Source organism: Staurois parvus, unplaced genomic scaffold (genome assembly GCF_062004578.1).
Source record: "Staurois parvus isolate SC_StPar_1 unplaced genomic scaffold, SC_StPar_1.0 ptg000017l, whole genome shotgun sequence".
NCBI lineage: Eukaryota > Metazoa > Chordata > Amphibia > Anura > Ranidae > Staurois > Staurois parvus.
In genome coordinates, this window is record NW_028317813.1 from 6,139,588 (window position 1) to 6,160,822 (window position 21,235).

Genomic DNA, 21,235 nt, shown 5'->3' on the forward strand with positions numbered 1-21,235 from the left:
ATCCCGTCTCAACCCAAAGGTTCCAAGATTCATGTCAGGATCACTGGATCCCCTGTCGGATGTGAAGAATGCGCTAGTGTTGGATTGGGATCAGTACAATCTACGCCTTCCAGCCCCTCTGATTGATTCCTCGTGTTCTGCGCAGGATGGAGGCTGAAAGGATCCTGGTCATCCTAATGGCTCCAGACTGACCTCGCCGTCTGTAGTATGCCTCTTTGAGAGGACCTTCTCTCTCAAGGTCCAGTGTTCCACCCTGCCTTACCATCACTGGCATGTCGGCGTGGCTATTGAAAGCCAGGTTCTGAATGACAGAGGGTTGTCTGGCTTGATGATCCCAACTATGCTAAAGGCTCGTAAGTCTACCTTCTGGAAGATTAATTATCACACCTGGAGAGATTATATTGGTTGGTGCGAAACTTGGGGTTCAATGCTCGCTCTTTCGGTGGCTCAGGTGTTGGCCTTCCTCCAACATGGTGTGGATCTGAAGCTTGCGTTGAGCATGATCAAGAGTCAAATCTCCGCTCTGTCGGTGTTCTTTCAGTGCCCTTTGGCCACACATTCTTTGGTTTGCACTTTTATTCAGGGAATTCGCCATGTGGTGGCTTCACTGAGCTCTCTGATGTACCAAGGGACTTGACTTTGGTGCTGTCTGTTCTCAGAAGTCTCCTGTTGAGATCATTTGAGATATACCTTTGCTTTTGCTTTCTCGGAAAGTTGCCTTCCGGGTTGCTATCACTTTGGCTTGGAGGGTGTCGTAGTTTAATAGCTTTGTCTTGTGAGCCACTTTGGCAGTGAAAGGATTAAAGTCCATTTAACATGACATGTCCATCAAACATTACCCTGTCCACAGAATGTCAATGTTGCTTTGCAGTTTCACTGCAGAATGAACATAGATGTCACCCTATTACAGGAAGTGGAAAAATAGCAGATCTACTGGAAGGATCAATAGGTAATAACAAAAAAAGTGGCAGATTGCATCATATGTCTATTTTCTATTGTGCCCATAGTTCAACTTTTACAAGGACTACCAGTCTGATGTCAGCTTTCAGAATTATAGTGTAGTTAGACTCAAATGAATACTAGAACCAGTTGACTAATGGCTTCATAAAGGGTTTCTCCAAATTACGTTTTTCCTCTGTTTCTTTTCTTCCAAACACTGTAGACATGTAGACAACAACTGACATTAAAGTGTTACTAAACCCATGACCCTGAATTCACTATATCTGGTCTCCCACAGCACACACTACATGGAAATGAAATTATTGTAGTAAGTATAAACTGCTAAATACCTTTTCTCATCAGCAGCATTTAGCAGTATTGTGACTTCTGTCAGTGTCCAGGTGAGCACTGGTTAAAGCTTGTAGGAGAAGTTTATATTCTCCTCTGACTGTCTTATGAGGCTGTATCACCCCTGACCCTATATCTGGAAAGTTCTGACTGGCCCTGTGCTGATAACATGCACCCTCCCCCATAAAAAAAACCTCTTTAGCAATACACACTAAACTGAGCATGCGCAGAGTGACTCCTAGAGCTCTGTACTATCAGCAGATAGATTGGGGACAGTAGAAGAAGGGGAGAATCAGAAAATACAGGATTGAACAGCCTTTTTACACAATATGGCGGATTAACCCCTTAGGTTTCACAGTGAGTATAACAAGCATGCTTTACTGTATAGTCAGACTGATTTTGCTGTTGTGGGTTTAGTAACACTTTAAACGGAGAGATATTCAAACCACTGAGTTAAGGTCCTAAAGTGTAACGAAAGGCAAAAGGGTTTTATTTCATTATGGATAGAGTAAGGGAGGATTATAACCCCTGTCACTTTTTTGCCATCTGTATCCCATTGGGGAGATTGCCACTCACTTCCTGCCCCATAGCTAAAAGAGGTAATGAGAGGAGATCCCTCCAAAGTGAAGTGTTCCACCAGAACTAGTGTCCCCATAGGAAGATTTCGCCTCTGTCAGGCTCTATGCTCACTAGCGGTTTTTTTTTAAGCTTGAAAAGCGCTGGACAAAAATCACTGATAATAGCATTAGCATTTTGTTAGCGTTTTTACAGTACATGTAAAAAAAATCTGTTAGGAGCATTTTAGTAGCGTTTAACTCTACAAAAACAATTTTTTTTCTGCTCCTAGACACTGAAGCTCCAAAAACGCTAATAGCTTAAAGTAGTTTGCATGGACACATAGGATAAAACTATTTAGCTTCTAGGAGCAGAAAGAAAAATGCTAATAACAGCTTTTAGGAGCTTAAAAAACGCTAGTGTGCATGGAGCCTTAAGCCCCATGTACCTGGGGCGTTTCTGAACGATGGAAACTGACCGCTGAAAAACGTAGGTTAAAAAACATCTGTTTATCCGCGTTTGCATAACGTGTTTGCGTTTAGAAGCGTTTTTTAAAGATAAGCACAGGAGAACCTCCCAATTGCCCATAATGCACTGAAAAGTGGTAAATTATTAACTATTTCAGACTGTTTCAGAGAAATACACACAGTATAAGCAGAGACAGCAGTATGTGTTGAGATTAGCTTAAGTGTGAGTTGCTCATTAACATTTCTTTTGTTTCCAAGGGTGGGAAAGGTGTCTGGTGGAGTGAGTCATTAAGGTCACCTGGCAGGGGGTCTTCATGAGGAATTTGAGGTGTGAATGGTCATTAACATATCTTTTGTTTCCAAGGGTGGGAGTGGTCTGAGGTGTGAATTGGTCATTGCAATGTGTGACAAGCTTGGTAGGAACATCCTGTGTTCAGGATTTTGTCCATCTGAGCACCTTGAAAACGCTTTGCATGCATTTTTCATGATGAAAAAAGGCTCTGGATAGCATTGGGAACTGGAAGAGTTAAAAAAAAATTCAAACGCAAATGCTTATAAGCACGATTTGCCACGTTTAGATGCGTTTACAAGCGTTTTGCGTTTGAAACACTGATGAAATCGACGTCTGAATGCAAGTTTGTTGCATTCAATAAAACGACTGTAAACTCAACTGCCTGTAAACAAAAATGTGTACATGGACACATAGGAAAACATTAGGGTGAGTTCAGGGGCTGCTGAAAAAAACGCTGAACAGCTCCTAAACGTGAGTTTATCAGCTGCAGTGTACATGAGCCCTTAGTATTCTGATGTCAGCCCAAAATTTGGGATTTTCTTTTACTTTTACTTTCAGTGATAACGGCAAACAAGACAAATAGAGAGGATGAATCACTGTAATGAGAACACAGACAGCAATAAAAACTGACAGGTGTTCTAATCCCTCTCCACTCTATCCGAAACAAAGAAAAAAAGGTTTTGCCTTTAGTTACATTTTATAAAAATTTTTGTAGACCATATGCCAGATATTATCCTCCTTTTGACATTGCTTTACTGTTTCTTATAGATGCCTCCCCCTGGGCTTCCACCTCCGTTTCCACCAATTGGATTGCCACCAGTTGGACAGAGGCCCCCCGCAATGCCCCCAATTCCGCATGCGATGATGCCACCAATAATCCCACCCATGGCAGGACCACCACCTCTTGCTCAGGTGTGAACTAAAAATGTCATGTCTGTGGTGTAAGAAATGCAATATTATTAGTGAATTGTACGGTGAGTTTGTGAACAATCCTGTATTATATCATTTTTATCCTAATTTTATGTAAGTTACTTCCTTATAATGGAAACAATAGTGGTTGTGTTCAGAAGGGAGCTCAATGGCACCACATCCCAAAATTTAACAAATTGCCAAGAGAAGAGGAGAGAGGATACAAAGATCAGGAAAAGAGGAGGAGAATGAACTCCTCACATGAACAAAGAGTAAGCGGGATTTTGAAGGTGCCATAAATAATAGTACAACAATATAAGCTAAAACTTACAATATTTATTGTTAAATCAGTAAAAAATCAGTTTAAAAGAAATACATTTGAGTATCCCAACATTAATGGAAATACTTGTTCAGAGACATATATCCCATGCAATATTTCTCAACATGTTTTGCCTATTTCAGGCTTCTGCAGGAGATATTTAATATAACACCTATAACAACAAATTCATGTTGATTACACAATATACCAACAAATTAGATATCTTGAGTACATAAGTAAAAAATATAGCAAATTTAAATCACTACAATTCTTAAGTGATATACGTCATATAAATATTTCAAAATTTGATGAGGGGAAGATTACCAAATAGTTTATAATGGCTCAAATGGGCAAGTAGTATGCAGAATCATTATAGTGCAATTTGATGGAACACAAAATCCTCAAAGGGGCCAGGACTAAATGGCGCTTCAGATGGTTGGTAGAGGGGCACAAAAGCTAAGTATAAAAGTAGAAAAGCATCAACAGCCACTGACAATTTAAAAAAAAAAAATATATATATATATATACTCAAAAGGTTACGGTAAATAAAAGAGCATGTACCTTTAAGGAATAGGATAGACACCACTATTTGTGTACTCCGCAAATACGATTGCTACCATCACATTTAATTGTGTTATACCTTTTCAAGAGTTGGTTTTGGCCAGCTCAGTGGATTGCTTCAAAAAAGACCTGGATTGTTTCTTAGATATACAGAATATAACTAACATTTATAGGTAAAGTTGATCCAGGGAATATCCGATTGCCTCTCAGGGGATCAGGAAGGAATTTTTTTCCCAGCAGGAGCAAATTGGATCATGCTTTGCTGGGTTTTTTTTTTGCCTTCCTCTGGATCAACTATGGGTATAGGATTATAACTTTTTTTCACTTTTTTTCTCTATGGTTGAACTGGATGGACTTTTGTCTTTTTTCAGCCAGACTAACTATGTAACATCGGAAAAAACGAAAAACACGGGTCCCAAGTTGGGTACTGGAATATAAAAGTAGTGTACAGTAAAAAGGAGACCACTATCACTACAGTTGGCATAGTCCACACTATGTGTGCATATAGTGTAGATTCTGAGCTTATCAAAACACTTTGTATCACTAAGGGGAAGGTGGCAACAACCAAATGCTTATTGGGCAATAAAACAATCCTCAAACAAGGTAGTAATAAATATTGAGAGACTAGAAGTAGAAAACATTATTATTATTTTTATACAGGATTTATATAGCACCAACAGTTTACTCAGCGCTTTACAATATAACATCAGCTGCAAGCTCCAAAATGTATCTATAAAGTCTCACCAATGTTGCACCAGCACCACAGACACCACCTCCCCATCAGCCAACAAAACTTTGGAGTCAAACCAGCTCATTTATATGTTAGCCCCTCCCGCTACGTCTGACGTTGATGACGTCATGATACCAGTGATGTCATGATGCAGTGTGGACGTAGGACGTCACTTCCGCCCACCATCTGCACAGCGCCAACCAACACAATGGGAAACACAGTAACCACATACTACTGTCCCGCAGAGGGAAAAGTATACAAACAAGGCACATCAGCAGCATCACATTGATTGCTAAATACTGCCTCAACTTGGCTTAAGGCTCTTAACATAGTTGAAGCACCATCTATAGGACAAATGACAAATTGCTGTACTAATAAATACCTGCAGATTTCAGTTACATATGAAAGGCAGAGTATACTTCCTATAACCCATCCATCCAACCATCCAAGTGTCGTATGTCCAGGCTAAAAATTATTTGTAAGGTACTTGTCAATCACTGTTCAATTTTACTTATTAAATGGTTAAATAGAACAAAGAGCCCTCCAACAATTCTGCAACAATGATGCAATATATGCTCCTAAATATGATAAGTTACAAGCGAAGAATACACAGATACATTAGTGGATGGCTATTATTAGGATCATATCCAGCAGGGATTCTAAACTATAAGAAGGGTTTGAAACTTACAGAGTCATTTAAACCTGGAGATTTAGTGACTTGCAGGGTGAAAATTCATTTCGTCTCATGCTGCAATAAAAGACGATCCACATCCCCACCTCTGTCATGGATGGGGATGTGTTCTAGCGCAAAAAAAATTATTTTAGATAGGTCATAGTTGTGGTAAAGACCTACATGTCTGCTAATAGGAGTTTCTGGTCTCTTTTTAATAATTAGAGATGTATGTTTACGGATGCGTTGAAAGAACATCTGTTTGGTTTTGCCCACATAGAATGCCCAACAATCACATAACATCAGGTATACAACACTCATAGTTTGACAATTTACTGAACATCTTGGTGTGTATATATGTCCATTTGGTAAAGTAACTGCAATGGCTCTTAACAAGAAATGGCAAAAATTGCATTTTCCGCAAGGCAATGTGCATATTTGTTTGGGTTTGGATAAATCCTTTCTTACATAGTGATTCTGTACCAATTGATCCTTCAAAGATCTGGATCTGCAAAACGTAATTTGTGGGGAAGGGCCAATATATTTGGAAACCGTGTCAGCTGCCTGCAACAAATACCAGAACTTACCCAAAATTTCATGCACTAATTTCTCTTGACCTGTAAAACGAGCAATGACTCTAGTGGTAGAGGGAATAGATCTGGATTTGGGTTGATGAATTATTTGGGAGCTATTTAGGCCTTTACCTCGATTATAAGCTTTCTTTAGACAAGATCTACTGTAGCCCCGTTGCAAGAGGCGTGTCTGTAAAGCCTTTGCTTCACTTTCAAAATCCATGGGTTTAGTGCAATTCTGTTTGATTCTTAGGTACTGGCTATACGAAATACTCAATATCAAGGGTTTAGGATGTGAACTTGTGGTGTGGAGAATAGTATTCCCCACCGTTGGTTTCCGAGCATGGTACAAACCAATACTTTCGAGCCGAGTTAACTCTATGGTTATTAAATACAAGGCCATCATTAATCGGGCCTACCGTCAAGGAATTATAGACAAGAGTACATTAAACTTCCTGAGTTAGAAATCCTAAAACTCCTACTCTATATGCATTACGCTTGGATGGTTTTACGGATGGTTTACAGGAAGTTTACTCTGCCTTTCATATGTAACCTAAATCTGCAGGTATTTATTAGTACAGTAATTTGTCATTTGTCCTATAGATGGTGCTTCAACTATGTTAAGAGCCTTAAGCCAAGTTGAGGCAGTATTTAGCAATCAATGTGATGCTGATGATGTGCCTTTTTTGTATATTTATCTCTCTGCAGGGCGGTAGTATGTGGTTACCGTGTTTCTCATTGTGGTGTGCTGTTGGGGTGCAGCCATGTTGGTTGGCGCTGTGCAGATGGTGGGCGGAAGTGACGTCCTAAGTCCGTGCTGCATCATGACGTCACTGGCATCATGACGTCATCAACGTCACTGGCATCATGACGTCATCAACGTCGGAACGCAGTGGGAGGGGCTCACATATAAATGAGCTGGTTTGGCTCCAAAGTTTTGTTGGCTGATGGGGAGGTGGTGTCTGTGGTGCTGTTGCAACATTGGTGAGACTTTATAGATACAGTTTGGAGCTTGTGGCTGATGTTTTCTACTTCTGGTCTCCCAATATTTATTACTAATCTTTCGGTAACCTTATCCAATAGCATGCATTTCCTTGTTTGAGGATTGTTTTTTTGCCCAATGAGCATTTGGTTATTGCCACCTTCCCCTTAGTGATACAAAGTGTTTTGACAAAGGTAAGCTCAGAATCTACACTATACGCACACAGAGTGTGCACTATGCCAACTGTAGTGATAGTGGTCTCCTTTTTACTGTACTCTACTTTTATATTCCAGGACCCAACTTGGGACCTGTATATTTCGTTTTTTTTCGATGTAACACAATTAAACGTGATGGTAGTAATCATATTTGCTGAGTGCACAAATAGGGGTGTCTATCCTAAATACAATGTGTAAAAGTGCTTGCGAGCTACTATGGTGAATATACAAGTGCCTCAATAATTAATCAATTATGTTAAATTAACACACACGTGGTTCACTGACACCAAACACTTACTCATATAATAGTGAATACAACTGATTTAAAATAATGATATATATGTGCCGTGCTCCACTAAATCAATAAATATAATAATATACCAATTATTCATGTGATCAAAAATCAAATAAATATATATATATATATATATATATATATATATGTCTACTTCTTCCTTTTCCTCCACTCTTTAATACTCCATAATAATATTTAAAAAAAGAACATAGTGCCTTATCCTGTTTATATCTTTATTGGTATATACAATGCCATTCCACTCACATTTATAATAAATTTCCCCCTGATGAAGCCACGTGACCCGGTGGCGCAACGCGTAGGAGTGGGGCTCTGATGTCACGACGCATTCAGGATCTAACGGCGAGTACAGACAGAGGATTAAAAGCAATTTACAAAAGTGGTTTTAATTTATTATAAATGTGAGTGAAATGGCATTGTATATACCAATAAAGATATAAAAAGGATAAGGCACTATGTTCTTTTTTCTTTTTTGAAATATTAATATGGAGTATTAAAGAGTGGAGGGAAAGGAAGAAGTAGACCCCTGGAGGAGAGAGGGAGAAATCCATTCATCCATAATCCAACACAGGGATCAGCTAACCAGAGAGACTCCAGGTGGAAAAATAGAAATATTACAACCTACTATTCATTAATCCTGGAAAAGATCTCATCCATCCAACTAAGGACAAAAAGCTGTTTTAGCCTAATTTGCAGTTAGGCTAAAAGTGAGGTGAACGCATAAGAAAATCATATCCGGTCCATTTGATGTTGTTTTCAGAAATTTTATCAGATAGTGGACACATTTTTGGATTGATTTTTTTCACTTTAAAATTTTTATGAATTTTGTATATTTTTTTTAATTATATTATAGATGCACTAAAATTATTTATCACATTTTCACATGTACATATTTATTTTATATCTTAATATATATATATATATATATATTTATTAGTTTGGTTTTTGATCTCATGAATAATTGGTATATTATTATATTTATTGATTTAGTGGAGCGTGGCACATGCATATTATTTTAAATCAATGGTGTCTATCCTATTCCTTAAAGGTATATGCCTTTTTATTTTATAAATTTTTTTTTTTTTGGAGATTTTCAGTGGCTGTTGATGCTTTTCTACTTAGCTTTTGTGCCCAACCATCTGAAGCGCCATTTAGTCCGGGCCCCTTTGAGGATTTTGTGTTCCATCAAATTGCACTATAATGATTCTGCATACTACTTGTCCATTTGAGCCATTATGAACTATTTGGTAATCTGCCCCTCATCAAAATTTTAAATATTTGTATAATGTATATCGCTTATGATTTGTAGTGATTTAAATTTGCTATATTTTTTTACATATGTACTCAAGATATCTAATTTGTTGGTATATTGTGTAATCAACATGAATTTGTTGTTATAGGTGTTATATTAAATATCTCTTGAAGAAGCCTGAAATAGGCAAAACATGTTGAGAATATTGCATGGGATATATGTCTCTGAATAAGTATTTCCATTAATGTTGGGATACTCAAATGTATTTCTTTTAAACTATTTTTACTGATTTAACAATAAATATTGTAAGTTTTAGCTTATATTGTTGTCCTATTATTTATGGCACCTTAAAAATCCTGCTTAATCTTTTTTCATGTGAGGAGTTCATTCCCCTCCTCTTTTCCTGTTCTTTGTATCCCCTCTTCTCTTCTCTTGGTACTTCCCTATAATGTTGCTACATGAAAAGAATTAGATAAACAGAGAGAAATTCTTTCATAGAAAAGTATGCAACTAGGACTGGACCAAAATGAATATATGTACCATAAATGGCATGAAAATGTAAAGTGTATGTAAAGCCAAAACTTTTGTTTGTTTTAGAGCAGAGAATGGTTATGATCCCTGTCCATTCTTTTATTGTACTCTGTGTCCTGACTTCCCTTCACTTCTCGTTACAGTTACACAACAGGAAGTGATAGGAAATCTATGGTTGTCACCAGAACAGATTTGTGTATTGAGGGGTTTGCCCTTACCTCTTGTTCTTGTGAAAACTCAAATGTGGATTATCCATCACTTTTCATACCGTGGACAATAGTCACCAGTACAAATAGAGAGGGTGAATCTCTGTGAATACAGACAGTAATAAAATAAAAAGTTGTGGCTTTGCATACACTTTAAATATGGGATTTCATAGACTGCCACGTATTTCCCATATTTCCTAATATGATATACTTTCTACCGAAATCAAATCATTACACTTTTCAACTAATAGATATATGTGAATATAGGGGCTACATTCACTTAAAAATTAATAATTGCACAGTAAATATAGGTGAAAATTAATTTTGATCTTAGGAACTTGCAGAGCATTTCTCCTGCAGACACTGCCTACAGCTTTCTGCCTGTACCTGTGTACAGACTTTCTGTTTGAAAGCTGTGGGAAGTGTCAATGAACTACGAGAGCGATTATCAGTCCCCTCATACTTCATTGAGAACGCCAAGCTACAGTGGGGCAAAAAAGTATTTAGTCAGCCACCAATTGTGCAAGTTCTCCCACTTAAAAAGATGAGAGAGGCCTGTAATTGGCATCATAGGTAGACCTCAACTATGAGAGACAAAATGAGAAAAAAAAATCCAGACAATCACATTGGCTGATTTGGAAAGAATTTACTTGCAAATTATGGTGGAAAATAAGTATTTGGTCAATATCAAAAGTTCATATCAATACTTTGTTATATATTCTTTGTTGGCAATGACAGAGGTCAAACGTTTCCTGTAAGTCTTCACAAGGTTGGCACACACTGTTGCTGGTATGTTGGCCCATTCCTCCATGCAGATCTCCTCTAGAGCAGTGATGTTTTGAGGCTGTCACTGGGCAACATGGACTTTCAACTCCCTCCAAAGGTTTTCTATGGGGTTGAGATCTGGAGACTGGCTAGGCCACTCCAGGACCTTGAAATGCTTCTTACGAAGCCACTCCTTCGTTGCCCGGGCGGTATGTTTGGGATCATTGTCATGTTGGAAGACCCAGCCACGTTTCATCTTCAGTGCCCTTGCTGATGGAAGGAGGTTTGCACTCAAAATCTCACGATACATGGCCCCATTCATTCTGTCCTGTACATGGATCAGTCGTCCTGGTCCCTTTGCAGAGAAACAGCCCCAAAGCATGATGTTGACACCCCCAAGCTTCACAGTAGGTATGGTGTTCTTTGGATGCAACTCCGCATTCACTCTCCTCCAAACACGACGAGTTGTGTTTCTACCAAACAGTTCTATTTTGGTTTCATCTGACCATATGACATTCTCCCAATCCTATTCTGGATCATCCAAATCCTGGTCCCTTTGCAGAGAAACAGCCCCAAAGCATGATGTTGACACCCCCAAGCTTCACAGTAGGTATGGTGTTCTTTGGATGCAACTGTCAGGAATGGACTGGCCAGCAATGGTGGGACTCACCTGCCTTATGGGCTGCAGTACCAGGGCTGGCCAGCGGGTGCTCCCAGCAATCAGAGACTCAACCTTGCAGCCAGCCAAACACCTGAAACTGCTTATGCTGGTGTATTTAAGGGATGGCCAGACCTGCAGACTCTGCCTTGGTGTGTGTTTCTCCTGGGCCCTGTATCCTGTTCCTGCAATCCTGTTCCTGTCTGATTCGTTGCTGACCCTGCTCTGATCCCTGGCTTTGTCTGACCATTCTCCTGCTCTGATCCCTGGCTTTGTCTGACCATTCTCCTGCTCTGATCCCTGGCTTTGTCTGACCATTCTCCTGCTTAACCCCATACGTTCTGACCTCCTGTTATTGACCCGGCCTGCCTGACGACGCTTGCATTGTATGTTTTGTTATCTGTGGGTGGTTTGGTTGGGTTCGTTTGCACTGTGTTATGTTTTAGTATTGCACTGCGTTTATGTATTGTTAGTGTTAATAAATTATATTGTTTATATCATATCTGGAGTCTGCGTTTCCCTGCGTCAGTCACATATCTCTGGTCATACCCTGGGAGCCCTGACAGCAACTCAGCATTCTCTCTCCTCCAAACACGACGAGTTGTGTTTCTACAAAACAGTTCTATTTTGGTTTCATCTGACCATATGACATTCTCCCAACCCTCTTCTGGATCATCCAACTGGTCTTTAGCAAACTTCAGACAGGGCCGGACATGTGCTGACTTAAGCAGGGGGACACGTCTGGCACTGCAGGATCTGAGTCCCTGGCGGCGTAGTGTGTTACTGATGGTAGCCCTTGTTACGTTGGTCCCAGCTCTCTGCAGGTCATTCACTAGGTCCCCCCCGTGTGGTCCTGGGATTTTTGCTCACCATTCTTGTGATCATTTTGACCCCACGGGGTGAGCTCTTGCGTGGAGCCCCAGATCAAGGGAGATTATCAGTGGTCTTGTATGTCTTCCATTTTCTAATTATTGCTCCCACAGTTGATTTGTTCACACCAAGCTGCTTGCCTATTGCAGATTCAGTCTTCCCAGCCTGGTGCAGGTCTACAATTTTGTTTCTGGTGTCCTTCGACAGCTCTCTAGTCTTCACCATAGTGGAGTTTGGAGTGTGACTGTTTGAAGTTGTGGACAGGTGTCTTTTATACTGATAACAAGTTCAAACAGGTGCCATTGATACAGGTAATGACTGCAGGACAGAGGAGCCTCTTAAAGAAGAAGGTACAGGTCTGTGAGAGCCAGAAATCTTGCTTGTTTGTAGGTGATTAAATACTTATTTTCCACCATGATTTGCAAATAAATTGTCTGGATTTTTTTTCTCATTTTGTCTCTCATCGTTGAGGTCTACCTATGATGCCAATTACAGGCCTCTCTCATCTTTTTAAGTGGGAGAACTTGCACAATTGGTGGCTAACTAAATACTTTTTTGCCCCACTGTATCTGCTACGGTTGCTGATGGGATTTGTAGTGAATGAATAAATGAATGATGTGACTGTGTGGGCGGAGCCCTACACAGCCTTGCTGCTTTTAAATTGTGCCAGAAAATGCAGAGAGCCCCCATCCGCTGTCATTTGGGGAGTGTGGGGACAGATGCGTAGTGACATGTTACACCCTAAATATTATTGTAACATGTTACTAAAGAAGAACTTCACCTTTAAGTGGTTTCACGTATGTCTCACTGTCTGCTAGTTTTACCTATATTTTATATATTTATTAAGTCAATGATAAGACTGTCCTATAATTCTGCTATTTATTCTACTCCAAAGCTTCAAAACCTGGTGCCGCCATTAATACCAACCATGATGCTACCAGCAGTAACAACCACAGCATCTTCAATGGTCAGTATTTTGAGTTTCAGTCTTCGTTATTAAAAAAATTGATATATCACAGAAAAATTGCAACATACAGGTCCAGTTATATTTGGACACAGGCATAATTTTAGGTTTTTTTCAGGTATTTACCAAAACATATTCAAGCTATAGTTATATAATGGATATGGGCTGAAAGTGCACACTCTTAGATTTAATTTGAGCGTATGTACATCCAAATTGGAGGAAGGGTTTAGGAATTACAGCTCATAAGAGTAGCCATCCCCCTTTTTTCAAGGGACCAAAAGTAAATGGACAATTGAATCAAAAGCTGTTTGATGGCCAGATGTGGGCTACTCCTTCATTATTTCTTCATCAATTAACCACTTTCCTACAGGGCACTTATACCCCTTTCCTGGCCAGGCCAGTTTTCAGCTTTCAGCGCTGCCGCACTTTGAATGACAATTGCGCGGTCATGCAACACTGTACCCAAATGAAATATTTATCATTTTTTGAGACAGAGCTTCCTTTTGGTGGTATTTAATCACCTCTGGGTTTTTTTATTTTTTGCTAAACAAACAAAAACAACTGAAAATTTTGAAAAAAAAAAAGTTTTTTCTTAGTTTTTGTTATAAAATTTTGTAAATAAGTGATTTTTCTCCTTCACTGATGTGCGCTAATGAGGCTGCAGTGATGGACACTGATAGGCTGCACTTATGGGCACTGATAGGTGGAACTTATGGGCACTGATGAGGAGGCACTAGTAGGTGGCACTGATGGGCATTGACAGGCATCACTGATGGGCACTGAATGCAGCACTCATATATGGCACTGATAGGCGGCACTGACTGGCACTGATAGGCGGCACTGACTGGCACTGTTAGGCGGCACTGATAGGCAGCACTGACCGGCACTGATGTGCACTGATAGGCGGCACTGACTGGCACTGATAGGTGGCACTGATTGGCAGCACTGATAGGTGGCACTGACGGGCATTGATAGGTGGCACTGATAGGTGACACTGAAAGGCAGCTCAGATGGGCACTGATATGTGGCATTGATGTGCACTGGTAGGCACTGATATGTGGCACTGATGGGCACTGGCAGGTGGCATTGATGAGCACTGACAGCTGGCATTGATGGGCACTGACAGGTGGCACTGCTGGGGCTACACTGATCATCAGGGCATGTCCCCTCTGAGGAATGCCGATTACCGGCTCTCATCTCCTCACGAGCTGTCATTGTGACAGCTCGTGAGGAGAGAAATGCTGATAACCGGCAATTCCCTATTTACATGCGATCAGCTGTGATTGGACACAGCTGATCACATGACCGAGCCGAGATCTTCCGTTGATCGGTGATCCGCTGTGCGCTCCCGGAGCCACGCACGCGTGGTGAGAGTGCGTGGACAGCTCCTTTGAATCCCAGAATGAGAGAACCGCCTTGCGCCCGTCATTACCCAAAGGTCTGGAGTTGATTCTAAGTGTGGTATTTGCATTTGGAATCTGTTGCTGTGAACCTACATCATGCATTCAAAGGAGCTGTCCATGCACCTGAAGCAGACCATTGTAAGGCTTCAAAAGCAAAACAAATCCATCAGGGAGGTAGCAGTGACATTAGGAGTGGCCAGATCAACCCTTTGCTACATTCTGAGGAAAGAAGAACGCACTGGTGAGCTCAGCAACATAAAAAGACATGGACGTCCACAGAAGACAACATTGGTGGATGATCGCAGGATCCTCTCTGTGGTAAAGAAAAACCCATTCACAACAACCAGACAAGTAAAGGACACTCTCCAAGAGGTTGGCATGTCATTGTCAAATCCAAAATAAGGTGTAAAATCCCTCACAAAACTGCCCTAAAAAATAAATGTAATTACCAATCATTTGAAAAGTAATATGAAAACATCAGTTAATGTGAAATGTGCAAATCACTCATATAATAACCTGCTGCCACATTGAATTATTAAAATTATAATAATATTTAAAAAAGAAATAAATATTAATGTGGCATATACATCAATAATAATAATTTTGAACATACTGTATATGAAAGTCCAAATAATTCAGTCCATTCTTGTGATCACCATGTGAAGAAAAAATATTATACAAAATTCAGCAGAATAAATCACTTTGATCATCCAATAATCACCGCGTGAATAATTGTGCAAAAAAACTAAATATAAATCTGTGTGGTGCTCCCCTCTCAGGTGTGCACTCACCAAACTTAATTGCCTTCCACTCTCATGTTTGGCATGCTGAGTTTAAGAATATAATTCTCCAAGGACCAGATCACCCTTCAATCAGTAGTATGGATCTCTAGTAATCGTTCCCTGTCTCCAGGGTTAAAGGGAATTATCCTTCCAAAACTCCACACATATATCACATAGAAGATAAAAAATGGAAACCCCACATGGTGCAGTACTTCTTAAAAAGCTTTATTCTCTACTAGAGAATACTACTTACAAGAAGTTTAATAGAATCAAGCCCAAAGATGTATATACAGTGGGGATCGAAAGTTTGGGCACCCCAGCTAAAAATTTGTATTAATGTGTATAACGAAGCCAAGGAAAGATGGAAAAATCTCCAAAAGGCATCAAATTACAGATTAGACATTCTTATAATATGTCAACAAAAGTTAGATTTTATTTCCATCATTTACACTTTCAAAATAACAGAAAACAAAAAAATGGTGTCTGCAAAAGTTTGGGCACCCTGCAGAATTTATAGCATGCACTGCCCCCTTTGCAAAGCTGAGACCTGCCAGTGTCATGGATTGTTCTCAATCATCGTCTGGGAAGACCAGGTTATGTCAATCTCAAAGGTTTTAAATGCCCAGACTCATCTGACCTTGCCCCAACAATCAGCACCATGGGTTCTTCTAAGCAGTTGTCTAGAAAACTGACACAGAAAATAGTTGACGCTCACAAAGCTGGAGAAGGCAATAAGAAGATAGCAAAGCGTTTTCAGATGTCAATATCCTCTGTTCGGAATGTAATTAAGAAATGGCAGTCATCAGGAACAGTGGAAGTTAAAGCAAGATCTGGAAGACCAAGAAAAATATCAGACAGAACAGCTCGCAGGATTGTGAGAAAAACAATTCAAAACCCACGTTTGACTGCACGATCCCTCCAGAAAGATCTGGCAGACACTGGAGTTGTGGTACACTATTTCACTATAAACAGATACTTGTACAAATATGGTCTTCATGGAAGAGTCATCAGAAGAAAACCTCTTCTACATCCTCACCACAAAAATCATCGTTTGAACTTTGCAAATGAACATATAGACAAGCCTGATGCATTTTGGAAACAAGTTCTGTGGACCGATGAGGTTAAAATTGAACTTTTTGGCCAGAATGAGCAAAGGTACGTTTGGAGAAGAAGGGGCACAGAATTTAATGAAAAGAACCTGTGTCCAACTGTTAAGCATGGGGTTGGATCAATCATGCTTTGGGGTTGTGTTGCAGCCAGTGGCACAGGGAACATCTCATGAGTAGAAGGAAAAATGGATTCAATAAAATTTCAGCAAATTTTGGATGGTAACTTGATGCCATCTGTGAAAAAGCTGAAGTTAAAGAGAGGATGGCTTCTACAAATGGATAACGATCCTAAACACACCTCGAAATCCACGGGGGATTACATCAAGAGGCGTAAACTGAAGGTTTTGCCATGGCCTTCACAATCTCCTGACCTCAACATAATTGAAAATCTATGGATAGACCTTAAAAGAGCAGTGCGTGACAGACATCCCAGAAATCTCAAAGAACTGGAAGACTTTTGTAAGGAAGAATGGGCAAAGATACCTCAAACAAGAATTGAAAGACTCTTGGCTGGCTACAAAAAGCGTTTACAAGCTGTGATACTTGCCAAAGGGGGCAGTACAAGATATTAACTCTGCAGGGTGCCCAAACGTTTGCAGACGCCATTTTTTTGTTTTCTGTTATTTTGAAAGTGTAAATGATGGAAATAAAATCTAACTTTTGGTGACATATTATAAGAATGTCTAATCTGTAATTTGATGCCTTTTGGAGATTTTTCCATCTTTCCTTGGCTTCTTTATGCACATTAATACAAATTTTTAGCTAGTTTAGAAGTTAAGCACAGCATGCCAACCATGAGAGTGAGAGGGAATTAAATTTGGTGAGTGCACACCTGAGAGGGGAGCACCACACAGATTTATATTTTGTTTTTTGCGCAATTATTCACGCGGGGATTATTGGATGATCGAAGTGATTTATTCTGATGAATTTTGTATAATATTTTTTCTTCACGTGGTGATCACAAGAATGGACTGAATTATTTGGACTTTCATATATGTTCATTAATTGAAAATTATTATTATTGATGTATGTGCCGCATTAATATTTATTTATTTATTTTTTAAGTATCATTGTCAAAGTCTACAATCAAGAGAAGACTTCACAAGAGTAAATACAGAAGGTTCACCACAAGGTGCAAACCATTCATAAGCCTGAAGAATAGAAAAGTCAGATTAGACTTTGCCAAAAAAACATCTATAAAACAGACGTGTTCTGGAAAAGCATTCTTTGGACAGATGAAACTAAGATTAATCTGTACCAGAATGGCGGGAAGAAAAAAGTGTGGAGAAGGCTTGGAACAGCTCATGATCCAAAGCATACAATTAAATAACAAAAAAATGTTCTCCTGCGCTTTTACGGTACATGTTAAACTAAACTAAAAAGCAGCCAGCATCTCACCTATACCAAATAGGAGCAATAGTACAAATACATATAAAAGTGATGCAGCGCTATAACTAAAAATAGAACACTCAAGAGATGTTAAAATGATTTACATAAAATAAATACTAGAAAATAGACTTTAGCAAATGGGGCAACAGATGACCCAAATCCACATGGGGATATAAAAGAAACAGTGACCCCTAGTACCCAAAGGGTACTCAATGAAGACCAGGTGAATATCTACAGGAGAAGTCAAACAGATAACAAAGCACACAATGTCATCTGTAAAACATGGTGGAGGCAGTGTGATGGCATGGGCACGCATGGCTTCCAGTGGCATTGGGTCATTGGTGTTTATTGATGATGTGACAGATGACAGAAGCAGCCGCATGAATTCTGCAGTATACTGTCAGCCCAGATTCAGCCAAATGCAGCAAAGTTGATTGGACGGCGCTTCACAGTACAGATGGACAATGATCCAAAACACACTGCAAAAGCAACCCAGGAGCTTTTGAAGGAAAAGAAGTGGAATATTCTGCAATGGTAGAGTCAGTCACCTGATCTCAACCCAATTGAGAATGCATTTCACTTGCTGAAGGCAAAACTAAAGGCAGAACAAAGAACAATTGAAGACAGCTGCAGTTAGAGCCTGGCAAAGCATCAGAAAGGAGGAAACCCAGTCTTTGGTAATGTTCATGGGTTCCAGACTTCAGGCAATCATTGCCAGTAAAGGATTCACAACAAAATATTAAAAATAAACATTTTATTTATAAATATATTCATTTGTCCAATTACATTTGAGCCCCTGAAAATGGAGCGACTGTGTATACAAATGGTTGCAGTTCCTAAAATTTGTACTTGATATTTATGTTCAACCCCTTAAATTAAAGCTGAAAGTCTGCACTTCAAATTCATTTGGATTGTTTCGTTTTAATTTATTCTGGTGGCACACAGAGCCAAAAGTATGACAATTGTGCCTGTGTTCAAATATATATGGACCTAACTGTAAATACAATATAAAACCCTTGCAGGAGGATTAATGTCTTAATGCAGTGTGTCCTTATTCTACAAATATAAATTTTTGTAAAATTGCAAGATACTATTGCAGTATTTAATGTCCACAGCCGAGGGGAACCAAGTACTCCATGCTATTAAGAACAAAGGAAAAGAATGAGGACTGTAATGGAAATATATACTGCCAGATGTTTAAATGACTGAGAGATAGAGGAATGAACAGACAAGGGTTTGATAAAAGAGGAAAGTGAATAGGACAAAAACAATAAGTGGGAGGTTTGGAGAGTTCTCCACCTCCCCAGAGCAATGGTCAGTATGTTAATTTCATAAATGAGTCATCTTAAATTCCTGTATGGCCAAAATGTGCTTATAAACCTCAACACTTCAGCAGAATCTCCATGCTGCAGTTGACACTTTACCTAACAGAAGTCACTCCCTCCCTCAGAACTGCAGAATCCCAACTGCTAGTGAAGGGAACAGCAACACAGCTTCATCTTGCTGTTCAGGCCAGTAAAAAAGTGACACTGTTGGATAAGAGGGTGGATTCTAAGTGATTTTGTCACTGGAAAGGTGTTGCCAGAGTCAGAATTACTGGTATGACATGGACCTAAAATTAATCTTTTTTTAGTAGATATGATATACTGTATGTACTGTATTTGCCATGTCTTGCCTATTACGCTTGGGGTTTTTTTTGTAATTCCTTTGTTTATAAAGTTATTTTGCAAACACATACAGTAAGTAAGGAAAACAAGATAACAATAAAGGCAGATCTTCAGGAATCAGCACTGCAGCATGCAATATCATACAAATGTTAGTAAAAGAACTGTCAAAGCCAGTAAGGAACAGGAGTATTAAGGTAAAAACAACATTATGTCAAAAACCAATGGTATATTGTGGGCATCATGGTCAGCATTGTGGGAATATACTAAAAAGGTTATTCAGGGGTTGAAAGGGGTTGAAGCAAACGCTTACGTAGGCTGTAACTATTCTCACATTTGGGGGGTTGAGATCGGCAATAAGGGCATTGCCATCCACTTAGACATGAGCAAGTAGATGTATAGGAAAGAGGCGAGAGACTAAGACTAGGGACGCATGCCTCAATGTCAGTAGATAACAAGCGGAGGGTGGGGGGAAGAGGGAGGAAAAAGTAGGGAGAAAAGATAAAGCAAGATGAAGGAAAGAAGGGGAAAGGGGCTTTTGTTTTAATGCAACATTTATAACTTTTTAAGGATATACAGGAAACATACAATATATATATATATATATATATATATCTTTCTGTGCTCACCAGTAATATGTGGATTTTTCTTTTGGCAGGTCACAGCTCCAGGAATAGAGTCTGTCAGTTGTGAGTATTCTGCTTTGGGGTGAGTGTAATGGGCCACAAAGAGAGAAATGGACACTATAGAGTAGAGGGTCAACAACCTTTTCCACATTAAGTGTAAATTTACAAGCATTACACAACCAGTGTGCTATTAAAGAATAGCGAGCCATAGACCTTAGATCAGCCCAGATTATTGTACCTTCAGACTTCACATCAACCCCAGTTCCTGCACCTTCAGACCTCAGTTAAACCCCAATTCCTGCACCTTCACACCTTAGATCAGCACCAATTCCTGTACCTTCACACCTCAGATCAGCCCCAATTGCTACACATTTGGACCTCAGATCAGCCTCAGTTCCTGCACTATCAGAAAGGCAGGTACTGAGAGGAGAACAGGGTCCTGAATGTCAGGGACGTAAGGCAGGTCTCTCTGAAACATGTTGGTGGATTGCAGCGCAGAGGTGCAGGCCATAGTTTGAAATTGACATCCCATGACCGCAGCGCTGTATTTGTGGGGAGAAGGGCCCAGCAGGAGCAAGTCTGAGCTTGCACACATACCACATGACAATCTTCTTAGTGGCACTGAAAGTGACATCACGTGCCTGCTCTTGCGCGCTTGCCTTTGTTACTTATGTAGAGTATGATTCAGCGTTTTCAAATGTAGACCTCACCTAATGTTCTGCTTTGATTTACTTTTACTCTAAACATTATTTTTTGTGTGTATGTAATTTCAGCAGCAGTGCCAGCTCCATCGGTGAGTACCTTAATAATTAATCTGTGCCTAATTACTATATGTACTTTTACTGTTAATCCTTTCGAGGCCCACTCGCAAAAGCATAGTGTGTGTGGTATTTTCAATGCGTAGATAAATCAACTATATGTTTACTATTTTTCTACCAAAGGGCTTGTGATTTATACACCTCTGCCACACAGCACAATTGGGCAAATGACACACACATTTCCTGATTCAGTTATGCAACTTTCTATGTCACCTCTGTTTTTTCAGCCTGCTTACTGGACAATGAATGAATTAATCTTTCTGGCTTTACATTGTGGCAGAGATGTGCTTTATCACAGCCACCAGCATTGGAAGCTTGTCTATGGT

At 39.7% G+C, this 21,235-nt stretch overlaps 1 protein-coding gene across 1 annotated transcript in view; it reads left to right on the top strand.

Moving 5' to 3' along the window:
- Positions 1-21,235, top strand: part of PRPF40B (pre-mRNA processing factor 40B) — a 162,042-nt gene that overhangs the window by 19,602 nt on the left and 121,205 nt on the right. The window contains exons 3-6 of the mRNA XM_089679247.1: positions 3,370-3,513; positions 13,050-13,121; positions 20,124-20,154; positions 20,865-20,884. Coding sequence (XP_089535373.1) covers positions 3,370-3,513; positions 13,050-13,121; positions 20,124-20,154; positions 20,865-20,884 — 267 coding nt within the window. The remainder of the gene's footprint in view (positions 1-3,369; positions 3,514-13,049; positions 13,122-20,123; positions 20,155-20,864; positions 20,885-21,235) is intronic.